Source organism: Eschscholzia californica, unplaced genomic scaffold, assembly GCF_041429995.1.
Source record: "Eschscholzia californica isolate CP2 unplaced genomic scaffold, dmEscCali1.0.p SCAF_1, whole genome shotgun sequence".
Lineage (NCBI taxonomy): Eukaryota > Viridiplantae > Streptophyta > Magnoliopsida > Ranunculales > Papaveraceae > Eschscholzia > Eschscholzia californica.
Window position 1 is genome coordinate 68,698,539 of NW_028238198.1, and position 23,447 is coordinate 68,721,985.

The following is a 23,447-nucleotide window of genomic DNA, read 5'->3' on the forward strand; positions in this document are numbered from 1 at the left end:
TTACTCTAACTCTTTCGAGATTTAAACTCATTTCCATTGTTCTTAAAGTGGAAAAATTACCTAGGTTTTGTATTTTTTGCGGAATTCCAGGCCATACCATAAAGTTTTGTCCTACTGTCCTGGCATCCAATGATCTTCTGAAACACAATTTGACTACTGAACAGCGAAATCTTGTTGTAAAGGCAATCACTCTTAAGTACAATGGGGACTTTAGAGTGCCATTTACTACTAGAAACAAAACTAAAATCCTGGGATCGTATGGTCAGTCTGACTCTAATCGAGTCAATGAATCTACTTCTGATCTTGAGGGTAATTAGGATGGAAATCAACCAGATCTTTCCATAAAATCTAACTTTGGTGATTTACTTTCCAGTTTATGAAAAAACAGGAAAAGAGGAGTACAAATATACAACCATACAACAGATCTGTATCATAATGCACTTTTTCAGGGTGGAGCTTCTACGTCAGTAACAGGCACAACAGATGAGGATATGACCCCTCTAGAGGCCCGATCTACAAAGCATTATAAAAGATCTACTCGTCCTTTTAACGTGGAGACAAATACTGAAGGGGCAACGACAACCCAAATGCCGGAGAATAAATGAAGGTCTTCGCTTGGAATTGTCGCGGGCTAGGGAACACCCCGACAAAAGATACTTTAAACCAGTTCCTAGGAGCGATTAAACCTTCTGTGGTTTTTCTCTCTGAAACTAAATTGTCTACTGGTGGACCTAAAACTAGGTCTTTTCCCGCAAGTATACGGGGTCAAGTTATAGTATTCAAAGTATCGTTCCAAAGATAAGCTAATTTACCTAAATCTTGAATTTAAAACCCCTTTCAATTTTTTTAGATTTGATTTTGAAACTACTTAAAGAGAGAAAACAATGCTAATAAACTAATAAGGATGAAATCAAGGAAGAAGAAGAATCTAGGGATTTCGATTTCACCACATAAATGGACTACTTAAGACAAGCATTCAATCAATAAATCACTATTTGTTCATAACTCAAAACCTAGCTTAATGAACTAATTAGGTTTCGGATAATATTCTTTAATAGCACAATTCAAAATCAAGAATGTATGATTGACTACCATATAAAACTAATTTCCTACACTATCATTCAAGATCTAAAAGGCATATCTCATCTAATAAATCAATAAAAGCATGAAATATCTAATTATAATACATGAATGATAACAAGGTTATAGAATCAACATGAAATGACAATCAATAGGCATTGAAGCTCAAAATAAGGATTCATTGATTTAATACATATCTCAAAATAAGCCCAAATATGGGTTTCCTCTACACCCTAGATACAAAATTTAGCTACTCATGGAATCTAAAATAATATTCATTGAATGCATAAAATAAATGGAATTACAAAAGATTAATGGAAAGAAATCACCAAGAATGTTCCCAATCCATACTCCCATGTATCTCCATTTTGATGTCCAATTTAAGCTCCAAGTATATCAAGAATATTGCTCAAAACTCCAAGTAATAGCTTATTAGAAGATAAAAGAAGAGAAATTTAGAAGAGAGATAGAAGAAGAAGAGATTTTAGAGAAGAAGGTATGAAGAAATTAGAAGGTTAGAGGTAGAAATTAGAAGAAGAAAGTAGATCTAGAGAAAAGATGAAGGTGGTAGAGAAAAGGAATGGTGGCTAGGGTTTTTAGTTGAGAAGAGGTAGAGAGAAAAGGAGGCTAAGAGAGGCTAAGAGGGGGAGAGCTTGGTTGGTTCTCAAAAAGGGTTTATATAGAGTTAGGGTTTAGTTGGGGTTAAATGGTAGAAAGGAATAAAGTGAAGGGTTATATTTGGAAAATGGGTTAAAAATATAAAACCCTAAACACACAAGTGTAGTGGCGGCTAGGGTTTGGGTAAGGAAAAGAGGGAGCGCCATGTGTCGCAAGGAGGGAAGGGAGTCTGATTCCTAAAAGAGAAATGGGAGGTGACACTTGTCGGTTCCAGGTACCTGCTAGGGTTTCTCAAAAAAAACATGCGAATTTGGTGCTTAATGGTCGGATGAAGAAGTGACCGGCAGCAACAGGATCCGTCGGATGAAGAGAAACGCGGGATCTGGACGTCGGGGAAGCAGACACGTGGCCCGGAGCGCGGTGCTTAAGTTGCTTCGGGTGCACGGGATGATCACTAAAACACGGGATGAACAGGAGCCGTCGATCTTGATGACGCGGGAAGTTGCGGCTGAGATTAAAACGTGGGTACGGGGCTACGGAAGCACAATGCAACGCGCTACACCGAATCAGACTTATAAGGGCCACTTCGTTGTCCAGCGGAAACACGGGAATCGCGTATACCAGCCTCCATACATGGACACGTGTCCTTAAGCGTACCGCGGGCCAGAAACTTGCCCGAATGTGTCCCACCTAGTCAACAGACTTTGACAAAACTTTGACCTTGATTTATTCCTTCGTCCGGACTCCGATTTGACTTCCGTTTTCTCCTACGGACTCGTCTCGACCTCTACTTTTCAACCATGCACTGACTTTGGCCAAATTACCAGAATGTCCTCGACTCCAAATGACCAAAATACCCTTTATGCATCTTTTTCCCATTTTTTTACCATTTTCACACCTAACTCCACAAAACACACCTAATCAAGAAAATCAACCATTTTATTATAATAAAGACTCGAAACGAACTAACTCGACTAATTTAAACGACTCCGATGGGACATTTTCATGACCCATCAAACATCCCCAAACTTAGATTTTGCTAGTCCTCGAGCAAAACAAAATAAAAGAAAAACCTAACTCACTTTCGGAGGAATTCCGGTTGCATTTAGCATATGCAACAAGCCGTTAAACCCCTAGGTTGCCCTAGTGGACGAGTTTTGTCTCGTGAGGGTTTCCAGAGAATATACCCACAAAATTCAAAAACATTTCAAAAATACAAAAGGGTCCAAAAGCACTCAAAGTCAACTAAGACGGACCAAAAATGTTTATCTCCTAGAAAATTTTAGCAAGCTAATAGGAATCAGTCAAAGTTAACAACACTATACAGACGCTAAAGATCTCTTCACTAATAATCTAGACTCAAAGTGTACGTGACTAGCCACAATGAGAATCACTTCAGTTCCAAGCAGACAGACCCTTGATCCCTATCTTAATACATTTCGCCTCGACTTTGGCCTCACAGACATACGCTCTAAAAGATGAATCACTCAGAAATGGTTCGCTCGTATGTGCGAGTGTGATCACTAAACTTGAACTCAACACATAAAAAGGGTGAGGACAACATTTTAGAACGAATGATCTACGAAAAGGAATATAACCACTAAATGGAATGGGGAAGCTCACTTACCCTTCTCACCCACTCTACCCTCTAATAATGCTTCCTAAAGGTCAACGGATACAAGTGATGAGATGGATGGTGATGAGATCCCGAGAATGTCGACGCCTTCAATGCTAGAGAACTTCAAGCAACTTCCATACTTAGCTTTTTGCTTCGAACACTTATTTTACATAACAAACTAAAGTTCACATGAACTTTTTACACAAACTTTCTTTTTCAGAGATTTTCACTTCATTTTTTTTTTTTTTTTTTTTTTTTTTTTTTTTTTTTTTTTTTTTTTTGGCATTCAACTATAAACAATACAAACAATGCAATACCAACACTAGTATTCTCAACAATCGCCTTTTCTATTTTTCGCACTTTGCTTTCACATTCTTCTTTCTTTACTTTTCATGCCTTCATTCTCGGGAGTCATATGATGAATGGATGGTGGAGTATCCGTCTTCCTAAAGTTGACACTATTATCGAGTTTCATGGACTACAAGAGTAAGGTTTATTCGCTATCCTGATGTCACTCCTAGTGGCTATGGAAGTTGAGCACACGAGATCAAATGAACTCTTTTTACAAATTTGCGAGGTTGAGTAGCTCTTCACTCTACTCGGAATCAGCGCAGAAGAGTACACTCAAAGGTAATAGAAAGGCTCAGAAATCTCACAAGGGTTAAGTCTCCACTAATGATTAATCTAGTTCTCTCAGAACCGTCTACCCTTCACTTCCATAATACTCACGTGGCTAGCACACAAACGACCTCAAGACACGACATTCATGAAAAAACCTTTAACAACCGGATAGTACGATCAACTCGACTCTATAACTATTAACAAGCCAAAAACAACCATTAGACTCACATTTTCGGTCAAAATTGAAAAAATTTTGAACCCTCTTGAATTTTCGAAATGAAGGACTTAGCAAAAAGTTCTTCCTTATCCCCAAACTTAAACCGAACATTGTCCCCAATGTTCTGAAGACCATGCCAAAATAAAAAGATGAGAGGAAAGATATTACCAGACGCTACCGTCCTATATCAGAAGCATGGGTTGCCTCCCAAGAAGCGCTAAGTTTAAAGTCTTCAGCCAGACTAAGCTGAACATCGGGAATCACTTCTGATATACTGGATTTTCAATAAAAACATCCACGGTTTCGGGTGATATTTCTAAAAATGGTTTTAAACGTTGACCATTGACTTTAAAACAAACACCATTTTTATCCTCAATATCGACCGCACCATGAGGATACACAAATTTGACAACAAAAGGCCCCGACCATCTAGAACGAAGTTTTCCAGGAAATAAATGCAAACGAGTGTTGTATAAAAGAACTTTTTGACCTGGTGAAAATGATTTTCTCAAAATGTTTTTATCATGAAACACCTTCATTTTATGCTTATACACTCTAGAACTCTCATATGCATCATTCCTCAATTCTTCTAACTCACTAAGTTGGAGTTTTCTCTCTCTACCTGCGTTGTCAAGCGAAAAGTTCATTTGCTTGATAGCCCAATATGCTCTATGCTCTAACTCTACAGGGAGGTGGCAAGCCTTGCCATACACCAATCTATACGGAGACATTCCAATGGGAGTCTTAAACGCTGTACGATAAGCCCATAATGCATCAGTTAGTCGTAATGACCAATCTTTTCTATTTGGATTGACTGTTTTCTCAAGAATGCGTTTAATTTCCCTATTGGAAACCTCAACTTGACCGCTTGTCTGTGGATGATACGGGGTGGACACTCGATGAGTAATACCATACTTTTTCATTAGAACCTCAAACTGCCTATTACAAAAGTGTGTTCCCCCATCACTAATAATCGCACGCGGTGTACCAAAACGAGAAAGGATGTTTTCTTTTAGAAACTGGATCACAACTTTGTGATCATTCGTTTTGCAAGCAACCGCCTCTATCCACTTAGACACATAATCGACCGCGACTAGAATATATAGGTTGCCGAAGGAGTTCGGAAATGGACCCATGAAATCGATGCCCCATACATCGAAGACCTCAATGACAAGAATAGGATTTAGGGGCATCATATTTCTACGTGAAATACTCCCCAACTTCTGACATCGCTCACAAGCTACACAATATGCATGGGTATCCTTGAATAAAGACGGCCAGTAGAAACCACATTGTAAAATTTTGGCGGCCGTCTTCTTGCTACTAAAGTGACCTCCACATGCATGGTCATGACAAAAGGAGATGATATTGGTTTGTTCACTATCAGGGACACATCTCCTAATAATCTGATCGGGACAATACTTAAACAAGTATGGATCGTCCCAGAAGAACCGCTTTACCTCGGACAAGAATTTATCACGATCTTGTTTAGTCCAATGTTTGGGCATTTGTCCTATAACAAGATAGTTCACTATGTCTGCGAACCAAGGTAATTGGGAGACTACAAAAAGATGTTCATCGGGAAAACTCTCTCTAATAGGTAACTCATCATTTACGGACTCCACAACAAGCCTAGACAAGTGGTCTGCTACAACATTTTCGGAACCTTTCTTATCCCGTATCTCTATGTCAAACTCTTGTAGCAAAAGTATCCATCTAATCAACCTAGGTTTGGCCTCTTTTTTAGAGAGGAGGTACTTTAATGCGGCATGATCAGAAAATACTATGACCTTAGAACCTACTAGGTATGATCGAAACTTCTCTAAGGCATAAACAACAGCTAACAACTCTTTTTCAGTGGTCGAATAGTTGAGTTGTGCATCATTCAACGTCTTACTAGCATAATAGATTACGTGAAGTAATTTGTTTTCACGCTGACCTAAAACGACTCCTATTGCATAATCAGATGCATCGCACATGATCTCAAAAGGAGCTTTCCAGTTAGGCGGTTGAACAATAGGAGCAGTAGTAAGCAAAAGTTTGAGTTTATCAAAGGCCTCTAGACAAGCATTATCAAAGACAAACTTGTTCTCTTTTGCCAAAAGATTACAAAGAGGTCTTGATATCTTACTAAAGTCTTTGATAAATCGACGATAAAAGCCTGCATGACCTAAAAAAGATCGGATGTCTTTAACTGTTTTTGGTACAGGAAGACTTTTTATCAACTCTACTTTGGCTTTATCTACTTCTATACCCTTAGCTGAAATGACATGCCCTAAGACAATTCCTGAACGAACCATGAAATGACACTTCTCCCAATTAAGCACTAAATTCTTCTCCTTACATCTAACCAACACGAGTGTGAGGTGATGTAGACATTCATCAAATGATGAACCGAAGACTGAAAAATCATCCATGAAAACTTCGAGAAACCTTTCTACCATATCAGAAAATATGCTCATCATACAACGTTGAAAAGTAGCGGGTGCATTACACAACCCAAACGGCATACGACGATAAGCATAAGTTCCAAATGGGCAAGTGAAGGTTGTTTTCTCTTGATCTTCAGGAGCAATGGCAATTTGATTATACCCGGAATAGCCATCTAAGAAACAATAGTAACTATGTCCTGCCAGTCTCTCGAGCATCTGATCAATGAATGGAAGAGGAAAATGATCTTTCCTCGTGACCGTGTTCAACTTCCTGTAGTCTACACAAACACGCCACGCAGTGGTCATCCTGGTGGGTATTAACTCATTGCACTCATTTCTAACTACAGTAATGCCTGACTTCTTGGGAACAGTTTGAACAGGACTGACCCAAGTGCTATCTGAAATAGGGTAGATAATACCCGCATCTAATAATTTCAGGACTTCAGATCTCACAACTTCCTTCATATGAGGGTTAAGTCGACGTTGCATCTCTCTCGATGGTTTAGCATCTTCTTCTAAGTAAATGTGGTGCATGCAAACTAACGGACTTATACCCTTGAGATCGGCTATAGACCATCCTAGTGCCTCTTTGTGTTCTCTTAGGACATCTAACAATCGACCCTCTTGTTCTTTCTCTAGCTCGGATGCAATAATAACAGGTAGGGTCTCTGAAGGTCCTAAAAACGAATATTTCATGTTCTCAGGTAAAGGTTTCAACTCTAAGGATGGTGGTTTCTCAATAGGCTGAGACGACTCTGAGACAGAGGGTGATTTGGACTCATCACTTGCCGATGGTTGAGTTGTCTCTAAAGTTGATGCCATACTTGGTTCAGAGATTGTGAGGGATTCAGTTTTCGCTTTCCATTTCTCAGTATCCAGTAATGGGGTGGAATCTAATAAAGCATTCACCTCATTGATACTACCTTCCTCATCAAAATCTAAACCAAAGTAGGCCAACAATGTTTCCAACGGGTCATCTGATAGAGTTGTTGGTAAAGAATCCTGAACCAACATTTCTATCAAATTTAACTCGTTAAAATCATCAACATCATCGGGGTGAAGTCCAGCATGGAAGATGTTCATCTCTACAGTCATATTTCCAAAAGACAATTTCAAAAGGCCGCTACGACAATAGATGATAGCATTGGATGTAGCTAAGAATGGTCGCCCTAGTATGACAGGTATTTGACTTTTGGAATTATGGACTGGCTCAGTATCTAAAATGATGAAATCAACAGGAAATAAGAATTCACCAACTTTGATCAAAACATCTTCGACTATGCCACGTGGGTGCCTAACAGACCGATCCGCTAACTGAAGGACCACAGAGGTTGGTTTGATCTCTCCTAATCCCAACTGTAAGTACACAGAATAAGGAAGAAGGTTAACACTAGCACCGAGATCCAATAGAGCACGCTCTATTTTATAATCTCCTATGGTACATGGTAATGTAGGACTTCCTGGATCCTTGAACTTAGGTGGAATATTTTGTTGGATGATCGAACTAACATTCTGAGTAAGGAGCACTTTCTTATGCACATTCATCTTACGCTTACTAGTACATAAATCCTTAAGAAACTTGGCGTAAGCTGGGATCTGTTTGATCGCATCTAAAAGTGGAATGTTGATACTAACTTGTTTGAACAACTCCATTATCTCCTGAAACTGAGATTTCTTCTTTGACTCGACCAAACGTTGAGGGTATGGAGCTCTAGGGACATAAGGCTCGGATACTAAGGGTGGACTTTCTGACTCAGGAGCCTTTTCAGGCTCATCCCTCGAGACTCTGGTTGGCAACAAAGACGGCTCGTTCTCACTCTCTTCCTCTTCAGGAGCTCTTACCTTGTTGTCCACAATTTTACCACTTCTAAGGGTTGTTATCGCATTAGCTTCATCTGGTGGTGGTCTACCCAATAGACCTTTTGGGTTTTGCTCAACTTGACTTGGAAACTTACCTTTCTCTCTCTGACTCAAGGCTTCATGAAGTAGACCTATTTGGGTTTCTAGCTTAGACAAAGATTGTTGGTGAGATGTTTCTAGCTTAGACAAAGATTGTTGGTGAGATGTTTCTAGCTTAGTCAAAGCTTGACGGGTGGATTCCTGAAATTCCTCATGGTTCTTAGTTAACATAACCTGGTTCTGAGCTAGCATTTGCATGGTGTCCTCTAATGATGTCTTCTTTTCAGGTGGATGTTGGACACTGGGCTGAGCAAAAGGGTTGCTAGGTGCATTAAACCCCTGAGGGTTCATAGAACTACTAGGCTGACTCTGGTATTGACCTTTAGACCAAGAGAGATTGGGATGATTTCTCCAGCCTGGATTATACGTGTTCGAGAAAGGATCATACTTCTGACGATTGTCATGCCTAGAGTTTTGATAGAGAGCATGAGCTTGTTCTTTGTTAGCAGACTCAAAGAATAAGGCACATTTGTTCCCCGTATGAGTAGGGTCTCCACAGACTGAACAAGGGTAAGAGATGGGTTCATTTCCAACACTCATGACATGAGTGGGATCCTCCGCGAAGGTTTTAGGTTGATTCATCACTAAGGCTTCCAACCTTCTGGTAATGGCGTCAAGTTTGGACTCAGAATCATCGATCCTATAAATCCCGCCCTTAGTTGGATTAGGCTTTGCCCGAGTGATAGGTTCTCTAGAAGTTTCCCATTGTTGGGATTGTGCGGCTAGTCCCTCAAGAAAATCCATGGCCTCATCGGCGGATTTGTTAGAAAACCCGCCATTACAAAATGACTCAATCATGGAGGTGGTAGGATAATCTAGTCCTTCATACAATAGTTGGACTAGTTTCATTTTTTCGAACCCATGATGTGGACACTCTAGAAGAATGTCCTTGAATCTCTCAATATAGGAGTAGAGAGATTCTCCTTGGAGTTGCTCGAAATTAAGCAAACTCTGCCTTAAAGCTCTAGTTTTATGCTTGGGAAAGAATTTTTCTAGAAAGACACCACTAAGTTCTGCCCAAGTAGAAATAGACTCAGGTTGTAAGGCATACAACCACGACTTAGCTTTATCTTTTAGAGAAAAAGGGAACAACCTTAATCTAACGGCATCAATCGAGTTAGGGACGTTCATGGTCTTGCAAACGTCCTCAAATTCCCTAACATGATAATACGCGTTCTCGTTCTCTAAACCACGAAACACCGGAAGCATATTGATGATTCCCGACTTTAACTCGAAATAAGTGTTAGTCGGGGGTAGCCTAATGCATGATGGTTGGCTAACTCTAGCCGGATGCATGTAGTTTTTGAGAGTCATAGGTTGATCCTCGACTCTATCTTGATCAACGTGATCCTCCATAGACTCTTTTAAAGAAAGGTTTTCAAGTAAAATACTCAAATCAGACTCTTTAACAAAACGACCTCTCTTATCACGTAACCTAGGGGGCATAAACCAAAAGACAAGACAAGGGACTCTTTTTTTTTTGAAAAAATTTTTTTGAAAAGAAAAGAATTAAGGAAACTACGAAGATCCTAAGGAAAACAACAAAGCAAGCAAGCTGACTCCACCAAGCAACCTAGACACAATCTAGACGACCGGGTAGTCTTTTTCACCTAAAAATTGATCTAGACAGCTTCTACTTCTTACCAAACTTGAACTATGATTCTTATGAGGAGTTACTCCGTCACAGTACAACGATCAAGAATTGTGTTCTTGGATCGTTCCCTCTTCCTGGGAAAACTCCAAATACTAATCAAGTTCGAGATTTGTCAAGAGTGTCCTATAAGCTCGTTACCCTTTGGCCAATGTCTAAATCGATTTTTAATTTTAAGTGAGGCTTGGGATCGGCGATGTTGTTACCTAGATGGGCAAGAGACCGGTGATGAAATCCGACTCCTATCTTGTAATGGGTTGATGCCCTTACTAATATGATAATTAAACTAATAGTTCGACAATCAATTAGCAAGCAAGAAACATCACAAGTACCCACTTACAGGAGATTCGTGGGTGATCAAGAAGTTACCTCCCGTTCAAGACGGGCGACGACCTTTGTAGACGACCCGGGCCACTCTCCCGTGAGTGTTCGAACCCGAGGCTTCGTTTTGGTTACAAATTAAATGCCCTCTAATTTAGGGTCAAAACAATAAAGGCCTTATTACAAAACAACAAAAATAAAGAAATACAAAAAAAAGATTATAACACTCTCTCACCAAAATAAAAATAAAGTAAAAATAACTAAAAAGGGTCTTCTTGATGTCCTCTTCCTTGATGCTCCCTCCTTTGTGAATCTACAAAAAGAAAGGAAAAACAAGTCAAAGTAATCAAAATAGACAAAAATAAAAATAAAAACCAATTCAAGATTGAAAATAAAATTAAACTTATCCCCGGCAGCGGCGCCAAAAACTTGGTGGACCTAAAACTAGGTCTTTTCCCGCAAGTATACGGGGTCAAGTTATAGTATTCAAAGTATCGTTCCAAAGATAAGCTAATTTACCTAAATCTTGAATTTAAAACCCCTTTCAATTTTTTTAGATTTGATTTTGAAACTACTTAAAGAGAGAAAACAATGCTAATAAACTAATAAGGATGAAATCAAGGAAGAAGAAGAATCTAGGGATTTCGATTTCACCACATAAATGGACTACTTAAGACAAGCATTCAATCAATAAATCACTATTTGTTCATAACTCAAAACCTAGCTTAATGAACTAATTAGGTTTCGGATAATATTCTTTAATAGCACAATTCAAAATCAAGAATGTATGATTGACTACCATATAAAACTAATTTCCTACACTATCATTCAAGATCTAAAAGGCATATCTCATCTAATAAATCAATAAAAGCATGAAATATCTAATTATAATACATGAATGATAACAAGGTTATAGAATCAACATGAAATGACAATCAATAGGCATTGAAGCTCAAAATAAGGATTCATTGATTTAATACATATCTCAAAATAAGCCCAAATATGGGTTTCCTCTACACCCTAGATACAAAATTTAGCTACTCATGGAATCTAAAATAATATTCATTGAATGCATAAAATAAATGGAATTACAAAAGATTAATGGAAAGAAATCACCAAGAATGTTCCCAATCCATACTCCCATGTATCTCCATTTTGATGTCCAATTTAAGCTCCAAGTATATCAAGAATATTGCTCAAAACTCCAAGTAATAGCTTATTAGAAGATAAAAGAAGAGAAATTTAGAAGAGAGATAGAAGAAGAAGAGATTTTAGAGAAGAAGGTATGAAGAAATTAGAAGGTTAGAGGTAGAAATTAGAAGAAGAAAGTAGATCTAGAGAAAAGATGAAGGTGGTAGAGAAAAGGAATGGTGGCTAGGGTTTTTAGTTGAGAAGAGGTAGAGAGAAAAGGAGGCTAAGAGAGGCTAAGAGGGGGAGAGCTTGGTTGGTTCTCAAAAAGGGTTTATATAGAGTTAGGGTTTAGTTGGGGTTAAATGGTAGAAAGGAATAAAGTGAAGGGTTATATTTGGAAAATGGGTTAAAAATATAAAACCCTAAACACACAAGTGTAGTGGCGGCTAGGGTTTGGGTAAGGAAAAGAGGGAGCGCCATGTGTCGCAAGGAGGGAAGGGAGTCTGATTCCTAAAAGAGAAATGGGAGGTGACACTTGTCGGTTCCAGGTACCTGCTAGGGTTTCTCAAAAAAAACATGCGAATTTGGTGCTTAATGGTCGGATGAAGAAGTGACCGGCAGCAACAGGATCCGTCGGATGAAGAGAAACGCGGGATCTGGACGTCGGGGAAGCAGACACGTGGCCCGGAGCGCGGTGCTTAAGTTGCTTCGGGTGCACGGGATGATCACTAAAACACGGGATGAACAGGAGCCGTCGATCTTGATGACGCGGGAAGTTGCGGCTGAGATTAAAACGTGGGTACGGGGCTACGGAAGCACAATGCAACGCGCTACACCGAATCAGACTTATAAGGGCCACTTCGTTGTCCAGCGGAAACACGGGAATCGCGTATACCAGCCTCCATACATGGACACGTGTCCTTAAGCGTACCGCGGGCCAGAAACTTGCCCGAATGTGTCCCACCTAGTCAACAGACTTTGACAAAACTTTGACCTTGATTTATTCCTTCGTCCGGACTCCGATTTGACTTCCGTTTTCTCCTACGGACTCGTCTCGACCTCTACTTTTCAACCATGCACTGACTTTGGCCAAATTACCAGAATGTCCTCGACTCCAAATGACCAAAATACCCTTTATGCATCTTTTTCCCATTTTTTTACCATTTTCACACCTAACTCCACAAAACACACCTAATCAAGAAAATCAACCATTTTATTATAATAAAGACTCGAAACGAACTAACTCGACTAATTTAAACGACTCCGATGGGACATTTTCATGACCCATCATCTACATATATTCCTCTATGTTGTTTTAATAAATATAATCTAGTTAATTATTTTCCTGTTCATGAGGTTGGTCGTAGTGGAGGTTTACTCCTTTGCTGGTCCGACGATATTAATATTAATATTGTTTATTCCTCTAGTAACTTAATTCATGTTGTGGTCAACCAGATGGGTATGGATCCGTGGGATTTGCTTTGTATATATGGTCCACCTAATGCACAAAATAGACCAGCTTTTTGGTCTGCTCTCTTAAACAGAATTCAAAGCCTGACCAATCCTTATTGTTGTTTAAGGGATTTAAATGCTTTATCTACTAGAAATGAAAAATGGGGTGGAAATTCTAACATTCCTTTTATGTTTCAGTTTAAACAGTTTATCCAAGATGCGGCATTAATTGATTTGGGATTTAACGGACCCGCTTATACTTGGACAAATAACAAATCCATTCACCATCTTACGAAAGAAAGGTTGGACAGATTTTTATGCGATGCAAATTGGTTAATGAAGTTCCCAGAAGCAGGAGTTTTTCACTTGCCTCGCTATAACAGCGATCATGCTCCCCTGCTTCTGAAACTTGTGGTGGAAGGCCGACCAGTCAATATAATTTCGAAGTTTGAGGTCTTTTGGACTAAACATAACCAATACTCATAGATTTTTAAAGACAAGTGGGAAAGTAGTTCGGGGTCGTTCATAGATAGAATTCAACATGTTAAGGACTCGATTAAACATTGGAGTAAAAGGGCCTTCGGAGTCATCAAAAATAGATTGAATATACTCTACAAAAGATTGTTGGATGTTCAAAGTCTTCCCTCGACAACAGAGATTTTAGAAATAGAGAGTACGATTCAGGAGGAAATCATCTGTCTAGAGAGCTTGAACCGAACTAAAGCAGAACAAAGATCTTGATCAAAATGGGTCTTAAACGATGATCGGAATACAAAAGCTTTCCATATTGCCATGTCTAGTAGAAAACAGAAAAACAAGATTCATAAGATCACACTTGCAAATGGTCAATCTTCTAGAAACGAGGACAAAATACCAAATGAATTCATTAGGTATTTTCAGAACTTATTTCAGGCAGAACCAACTACTGATCCACCAATCGAAGTCATGAATGCATATAAGATATTTTCGGACGAACAACTGGCTGATATCTCAAGAATTCCGACGCCGGAGGAAATTAAAGGAGTCGTGATGGACATGGGATCGGTCAAAAGTCCAGGACCAGATGGACTTCCATATTTCTTTTTCCAACATAACTGGGAAGTGGTTGGTCCGGAACTCATTAAGTATATCCAATCAGCCTTCTCGTCGGTTAAGATCGATCCTCATTTAAATAATACGACCATTGCTTTAATTCCTAAGATTAGGAATCCGAGTACTGCCTCGGAGTTCAGGCCTATTTCCCTTTGCAATTCGATTTATAAGTTCATCACTAAATTAATTGCGAATCGAATTAGACCTTTTTTGGAGGAAGGAATTATGTGGACCCAAAGTGCCTTTGTCCCTAATAGACAAATTATGGACAATATTGTGATTACCAAAGAATTGCTCCATTCAATGCATTCCTCGAGGGCCAAGAATGGTACCTTCTCACTCAAAATGGATATGGCGAAAGCCTATGATAGAGTGAGTTGGGAATTTTTTGAGATTGTCCTCAAGGCATCTGGCATTCATAGGCGCATATTAGATCTTATCATGTGCTGCATCACTACTCCCACATTTAATATACTTATCAATGGTGGCATTGTGGGGGATTTCTCGACCTCTAGAGGCCTAAGACAGGGCTGCCCTCTTTCGCCCTATCTTTTCATTCTTACCTCACAGTCTCTCTCTCTCTCTTATTTCATTACTATAAAAATCAAGGCAAGTTTACAGGATATTCGATCAACTCAGCTGCTCCCAGCATTACACATTTGCTGTTTGCTGATGATCTAATTGTGTTTGGCAAAGCAAATTCAAACAATCTTAATACAATTATTCAACTAATGGATCATTATGCAAGCTTCTCCGGCCAAAAGGTAAACTTCTCTAAGTCTTCTTTATATTTCAGCAAGGGGGTGTCCTCCAACATCAAAGATAGCTTTATCCACAGACTACGTGCTCCCCTCATTAGGGATGTCAACGGGGCGGCTTTGGGACCGTTCATCCCCTTCCCAACTTCGTCCCGTTAGCAAACGGGTTTTACCATTACCGTCCCAATAATTAATCGGGACGGATATTCAATTACCATACCCGCCCCAAGTTAAAATTGCTAAACCATTACCGCCCCGCCTCGTTTAATATAACATGTGTCGGGTCGGGTTCAAACAAAATATTTTGTGTTTTGTTTCACAAAAGTTATTTTAGTTCGAAGTAACATAACAATCGTTAACAAAAAATTTATAAGATTTTGAGTTTATCAATCATAAACACTACAACTACTTAAATAATATAAAACATAACATAGTTAAATTGATAATATAAGATTAAAGTTTTAGAAACATAACCTTAAATAAACATATATTTAATATATATCGTACTAATCGGTTTGGGGCTGAGTTTACTATCTAATACTAAACCCGCCCCGAACCCGATTATTTGTTTTAACTTCATACCAAACCCGAACCGTTTAATAAACGGGTCGGTAAAACCCGTTCCATTAGGGGCGGGTTTGAAAAAAAAACCGCCGATTCGGACTAAATTGCCACCCCTACCCCTCATGACAGATAGAGAAAAGTATTTGGGTGCTCTTGTCCTCAAAAAAGAAAATAGAATAGATAGTTATGAGTGGCTTATTGATAAATTTCAAAATTCTCTCTCGGGTTGGAAACAAAAATTTACAACCCAAGCAGGTAGAACTACTCTTATTAAATCTATTTTGTCTTCTTTTTTCACATATAACTGCATTTACCAAATCCTTCCAAAGAATGTGTCTAGCCATTTGGAAAAGATCGAAAGAAGTTTCTGGTGGGGCCATGCTACTAATCAGTTGAAGCTTCATTTCATTAATTGAGACATTATTTCTTGTCCCAAACATGAAGGAGGTTTAGGAATTCGTTCTATTCATGAAGTTAATCTTTTTTTGATTGCTAAAATGACTTGGAGCTTTCTGACTAAGCCAGGTGATATTTGGGTCCAACTATTACGGGCCAAATACCTTAAGAATTCTGATTTTTGGTCTTATGAGATTACTCAAGGAATGTCTCATTTTTGGAAAGCTATTAACTCCACTAAGACCATATTCAGGGCTAATACGATCTGGCATATTGGTAATGGTAAACTCATTAACATTAGAACAAACCCATGGGTCCAGAACTTATCTAACGATGGCAATATAGACTTCTCTAATGTTCCAGATAATATCATTCTTGTTTCTGATCTTATGATGCAGGACTCAACTCAATGGAACATATAATTGATAAATCAGTTTTTTAATGAGTCTGAAGTCTCATCAATCTTATCTACTCCCATCCATCACAACTTACAAGAAGATAAATTAATTTGGTGCCCTAATGTAAATGGTAAATTCTCTTCAAAGTCATATTACTCAGAAATGAAGGAGATCCCAGCTTTATCTCAGGAGGCTTATAATTATCCTTGGAAGGAATTTTGGAAGAAAAATTAGATGGCACCAAAAATCCAAAATTTCATATGGAAAATAGTTGATGAAACATGAAAATGTCCCATCTGAATCTCTTAACACGGGTTAGTTAGTCTAGTTCGAGCGGTTACTCTGATGATTTGTTTGTGTTTTCTTTCTCAGATGTCTTTTACAGAGTTCGGTGTGAAAAATAGCTAAAATCAGGAGAAATACACACTTGAGGGCATTTCGGTCATTTAGACATGAGGGTATTTTGGAAATTTTAGTACTCGGTTGAAAAGTAGAGTCCAAGACGAATCAGTAGGCGAAAACAGAAGTCGAATCGGAGTCCGGATGAGAGAGTTTGACCAAGTCAAAGATTGGAGTTTATGTCGGTTGACCAAATCTTTTAGATGGCACGCGGCAGCGAGTGTGAATTTTCGGTACAGTGGTGGGCTTTACAGAACTGCATTCGGGATTTATCTTGAATAGTGATTCAGTGTTTTGCACATTCATTGTCTAGTACTCCCTGACCTAATCCAATGGAATCTGTTGCATACATGTGGGTCAACTCTCGTCGGACGGTCATCCATAGTGAGACACGCATGAACTTGGTAGCCCCTACCATAGAGAATCGAGCACTCACCAGTCAGCAACGTGATTTTCTCTTGGGAATGTGAAACCAAATGGAAATACCCAACTGGCCAACCAATACCTATTCTCTTTAGAGGCGTTGGGCAAACAGCCCAAAATCAGGGCAACAATGAGGACCGGGCCCAAAGCAGACTTAAATTACGGACCAGGTCCAAAGTTGTCAGCCCTTTACACGGGAAAGCGAAAAAACCTTTAATCCTAGAGATATTACAGAAATGCCATTCAAAAATCTGATTTTTTTTTTAAATTTCTGACGCTTGAAAGAGGGGAAGTGATTGTTGGAGGAACAATCCCATCTCACCCTCACGTTCTCTCTTTTCAAAAGCGACATGTGTACTTTCTCTCTCTATTTTTTCTCTCTTTCTAACCAATTCACGTCTTTTCACGTGATTTCTCTCTCCCTAATTTATCTCTCATAAATTCTCTCTAACTACTTTATCTCTCTATCTCTCTCCATTTCTAACCCATTCCTAATTTCTCTCTTAATTTTAATCAATTTCTAACCAATGTTTGATTTTTTTCTTTTCAACTTTTCACTTAAAATTCACAAGACATTTTGTTATGAACTGAACACTTTTGTGCTGGAAATTTTCTTGTCTAATGGAAAACGTTCTATGTACTAACCATTTGGCTATGGACGAGACACTTTTGTATTGAGAATTTCTTATGTACCGGGAATTGATTTATGTACCAGTCATTTGGTTATGTACTAGACACTTTTTGAACTGGGAATTTTTTTGTGTACCGGTAATTGTTTTATGTACTAGTCATTTGGTTATGTACTAGACACTTTTGTATTGGGAATTTTCTTGTGTACCGGGAACTATTTTATGTAATGTACACTCTTTTAATTTACCGGACACTTTTGTACTGGGAATTTTCTTGTCTACCAGTAAATGTTCAATGTACTAATCATTTAGTTATGTACGAGACACTTTTGTACTGGGAATTTCTTGTGTACCGGGAATTGATTTATGTACCAGTCATTTGGTTATGTACTAGACACTTTTTGAACTAGGAATTTTCCTGTGTACCGGTAACTGTTTTATGTACTAGTCATTTGGTTATGTATTAGACACTTTTGTATTGGGAATTTTCTTGTGTACCGGGAACTATTTTATGTACTGTACATTCTTTTTATATACCGGACACTTTTGTACTAGGAATTTTCTTGTCTACCGGTAAATGTTCAATGTACTAATCATTTAGTTATGTACGAGACACTTTTGTACTGGGAATTTCTTGTGTACTGGGAATTGATTTATGTATCAGTCATTTGGTTATGTACTAGACACTTTTTGTACTGAGAATTTTCTTGTGTACCAGGAATTGTTTTATGTACTAGCCGATTATGTTTTCAAATCTTTCCAGATTTATTTATTTTTTCTTTTTTTAACAATATCAAAGATTGTAAAGATAAGATACACTTATCAAAAGTTGATGATCTAACAATATCAGAGATTTGTAAAGATAAGATACACTTTTCAAATTTTGATGATTTTTCAGAAGTTGATGATTTTTCCCATCTAAATTCAGATTGTGTAAAGAGAAAGAGGGGGATAGATACACAAATCAAACTGAACTTTTTTACCATTAAATAAAAAATCCAGCTTTTTTGCTTCCAAATCCCAACGATTTGGTTTTTCCTGGTAAACCAAAAATCACTGATTCATTTCTTCATTGCTAAACCAAAAAAATACCCAAAAAATACAGGATTGGAAGATTAAAAAAATTTCAGAAACATAAACATCATAGATTAGAGATAGAGAGAAGATGAATCTGATTTTTCCAAATTTCTTCACCATGAAATTTCTTTAAAATGTTTCTTCACCATTAAACACTCACCAAATCTGTTCAAGAAACACAAACCATTCCAAAATCAATAACCCAGATCTGATTTCTTCACGGTATTCACTATATTAGAAAACCACATCTATCTATTTTGATAAAAATGGTAGCAGAGAGAAATTTTGAGAGCAAGATAGGATGAAGAGAAGATTTTTTATTGTAGTGAGAGAAAGAAAAGGTAAATATGAGATCTTGGGAGCTAAAATGGGAAGAAAAATTTGAGAAGGAAGATTTCCTACTTATGGATGGGACCCTCATTAAATGCAAATTTTCAATCAATCTGCAAAAGAAGGAAGTTGGGGCTCAGTATACAACCAAGGGCAATACGGGAATGAAAAAGTAAAAAGAAAAGAAAAAGGTGTGATGCACTGACAATTTGGACTTCTTTTACATTTTGGGTTATGACTGGGGAAGAACCTTATTTACCCCCCTTTTTATGGTCCTCTCCCTAAAAAATCCTTCTCTTTAACGTCCCTTTCCTTCTTTCTCTCATTTCTTTCTATCTTCATTAATATACCGTAGAGAGAGAAGATTTTATGAGAGATTAAAAAGAGGAATGATCTTCTCTTGGGGACTGATTGTAGAGATAGGAATTTTTATCTTTATAGAAACAGTACAGAGAGAGGGATGAAGGAGATATTTCTTCCTCTCCTTTTCCGATCGGATTTAGCAAGATTGGAGAATATTGAGAGAGATGATTCGGTTCATAGCTGGAGATTGAGAAACATAGATATTCGAAACTTTAGAGAGATTGAAGATTTGATTGAGAAGATTATTAAGAGATGGTTTGAGGAAGAACGAGCGGTCTAGGTTTTAAGTACACTGCTGCTGTCTTTATATAAAGGGGAGAGAAAACAAAGAGGGATATCTTCTTTTGAAGACAAAAACAAGAGACAAAGATCCATTGAAGAGTGCTCTGTTTCTTCTTCTCTGAGCACTCAAGATAATATTTTAGAGAGAGAGAAGAAGAACAGAGATAGAATTAAAGAGAGAGAGAGAGAGAGAGATAGAGAGATAAAGCAATTTGTAGAGTGAGAAAGAGAGAAAACAGAGGAGAGAGAGAGGGATTTCATATTCATTCTAGTTCTTCATTATCTTTGTATCTTTGTGAGAGAGAGAAGAAGGTAATTGTAAAGAGAGATAGAGAGAGAAAAGAAATAAACAAAGTATTATTCAACATTGAATTATCTTCTCTTTATCTTTGTTTCATAAAACAGAACAGTAGAGAGAGAAAGAGAAATTTCAGTGGAGAAGAAGACCCTGTTTGGATCAAAATTTCTGCTGGAAAATTATTCTCCAACGTTGCTGGAAAATAATTTTCTCCAGGGGAGCGTTTGGCTTCCAGTGGAAAATTCAGAGAGAAAAGTTTAATTCTTCTCCTTTTTCTTTCCTATTCATCATACTTACTACTTTTAATCCTGATCATGATTAGCTAACACTCTTTGTCTAAGGTTTTGGATGAAGTTTTAACATGTTATTTTCGATGATATATTTTTTTGCTTAATATCTTAATGCTTCGAACGTTGTAAGAATTTCATAGTTTTGAATATTCGAATATTTCTTCATTACCTATGCTTTTGATCTGATGGCTCATGTTTAGGTTAAGTTCTTTAATGAGTCATGCTTACTAATTGATAGATAATAGTTGCGAGTTCGACATTTCGATACTTTGAGTTTAAACTTTAAGGTTAGTCGGCTTTAACTCGAATATTTTCCGGGGTTCGGTATGATAGGTTACCGAAACTTGAGTGATAAGAAAAGATATGCATGATTTTGTCATTGTTAATATGTGTAAGATGGATTCTAAAATCCTAGACTTCTCTCCCATTTGAGATCGTTTCTTTTATTTGTTTTAATATTTTATTATTTTATCACCAAAATCTATTTCGAAAAAGAAAACAGTTCTAGTTTAGAATAGGTTTGACTAGTCCCTGCGGATCGACCCCGGTCTTACCGGGATTTTACTACTTGACCACCGTGCACTTGCGGGTGTAGACCTATTTAGGAAACTATCTAGGCCCATCAGTAGTTCATAGTGGCTTACCGAATTTGGGGAATATAGGGATCAGAGTACCAACCATTGAATGGAATGCCTCTTATGTAACACAGGAGAAGATGAAAATACGAACCACTTATTTGGTTCTTGCTCTCGATACCAGGAACTCACAAAACTGCAGAGATTGATAACCTTGACCATAAAAACGATAATCCCATCAAATGTCTAGAAAATATTTTACTTAAGAAGGAAATGGGGAACAAGGACTGGTACAAGGTGACTTACCTATGGTGGGAATGGTGGAAAGCCAGGAACGAAACTCATTTTCGGCAGAGACAACCAGATCTGGTTCGTGTTTGGTGGGCAACGAAGGATGTTATCAGGTATCTTACTGATCTATCTCAACCTTCTACTTCTAACTCCTCTGTGCAGGAAACCAACTGGATCCCTCCTCCTCCAGGAGTGATTAAGATTAATTTCGATGGTGCATACCGTGATCTGCATGCTTCATGTGCGGCCATAGCCAAAAATTCAGAAGGTGAGGTGGTAGGTTCGATTGCTCGAGTAATAACGCCGATATCTCCATTAGACAGTGAAATTAGGAGCTTGGAGGCTGGCTTAACCCTACCATCTGAGATCCAAAACAATGCTTTTATATTGGAAGGGGATGCTAGGGTTTTGGTGGATTATATCACAGCCGTTGATCCAGTTTTACCGTGGAGATTGAGTCACGAAATCAATGGTCTGAGATCAATTCTTAGTGAGGGACAGATGGGGGTCACGTGGCGCAGTCACATTCATAATACGGATGCACATGCCCTGGCTGCTTCAATTCTGCCCCATTAATTATTGAAGTTTACAATTTAGTCCTTCAGATGTTAATTTGGTTACAATTTAGTTCCTGTCTTGTATTGTGTCTTTTGTCTTGAACTAATTGTCTCTGCGTTTGATCTATTTGAGGATACTTTCAAAAAAACAAAAATATACTAAAAGTTGTTCCAATCTTATTATTAAAAACAAACCAAATTATAGTATTTATAGAGTTACTCATGACTCTATGAAATACCCTCCATTTGGTTGTGACTATCTATAAAACTTGTGTCTTTTCACAAGTATTTATGGAATATAATTTTACTCAAACAAAAACTTATTTATAAAAGGATTTTTGAGTTTAAGGTCCAAAAATAGGGGGGGTAATGAGTCATATATCCACTCCTAAATTAATAAATAAAATAAAACCAAAATAAACCGAAAATGTAAAATAAGTCCAAAAATTAACTATTTGGTGGGTCCCATGCATCAATCCTTTTAATTATCTCTCATTTTTGCCCTTTCATAAATATTTTTCAACCATTGGTAAACCAAAGGTTTATACTGGTTAAGTTAATAACTCTTTCCATAAATTTTATGAAAGAATATTTATGTTGGATATTTAATACCAATCTTTATTTCCATAAACTCTATAAATATTTAACCAAATCAGTGGATATTTAACAAAAACGAGTTGTCCTCTAAAAAAAATGAGTTTCTATCTATGTAACTCCATATTCTTTGAATTCAAGAAAGTATATTATTTCTAAATCCGTTGTATTTGATTAAAGTAACCTACCAAATCAATGGATATTTACCTAAAATGAGATGCTCAATCCCAAAAACGAATTTCTCTCTCTGTAACTCTTTGTTCTTTAAACTTCAAGAAAGTATGAAGTTGTGATTTGCGTTTTATCTCTACCTCGATCTAATTAGACATCTACAAATTCGTTTGTGAGGTATGTCTAACTTAAATTGATCGTTAGAATCTATAAATCTCTATTACTACAATTTCTATTACTACAATCTTCTTAAAAAAATTATTTATTCTAACAAAAAACTTATATGTAACATTTTTTTATCACTTTTTGGTAAAAAGTGAATGCTGAAATCTCTATCAATTCAATATTTTTTTCATAAAAAAGTTTTATTAAGTGAAATTGTGTTTGCTACATTTTCTGTATTCTACTAGCATTTTCTACATTTTATTAGCATTTGTTATGAATTTGTTACAATAGGTTAAAAAAAATACTATTTTGTTAGCATCTTATTGATTCTAATAACATTTTTTTACATTCTATTAGCATCTGTTGAATGTATTTATTACAGTACGTTAAAATGCAAATACTATTTTTCTAGCATCCTACTGATTCTACTAGCATATTCTACATTCTATCAGTATCTGTTGAATGAATTTGTTACAGTAGGTTAACAAATACTTTTTAGTAATTAAAATGTGTAAAGTGAAATTATTTTTGTTACATTTTCCGTATTCTACTAGCATTTTATCGATTCTAGTGACATCTATTATGAATTTGTTACAGTAGCTTGTGTATGAGGTATGCTCATTTCCTACCCACTCTGTCAATCTCATTGATCTCACATGTAGTTGCGGTAGGTGGTCGATAGATGGTATCCCTTG

The 23,447-nt window shown here is 37.4% G+C and overlaps 1 protein-coding gene across 1 annotated transcript; it reads right to left on the bottom strand.

Annotated features, from left to right (window-relative positions):
* Positions 1–1,147: 1,147 nt before the first annotated feature.
* On the bottom strand, positions 1,148–12,887 carry LOC147568612 (uncharacterized). Its single transcript, XM_086655023.1, has one exon. It carries the CDS (start codon positions 9,989–9,991, stop codon positions 4,415–4,417), a length of 5,577 nt encoding a protein of 1,858 aa, XP_086511149.1. The 5' UTR covers positions 9,992–12,887; the 3' UTR covers positions 1,148–4,414.
* Between the last annotated feature and the right edge of the window lie 10,560 nt (positions 12,888–23,447).

Coding starts and splice junctions, on each gene's coding strand:
- LOC147568612 (XM_086655023.1), bottom strand. CDS start 9,991: ATGCCCCCTAGGTTACGTGATAAGAGAGGTCGTTTTGTTAAAGAGTCT.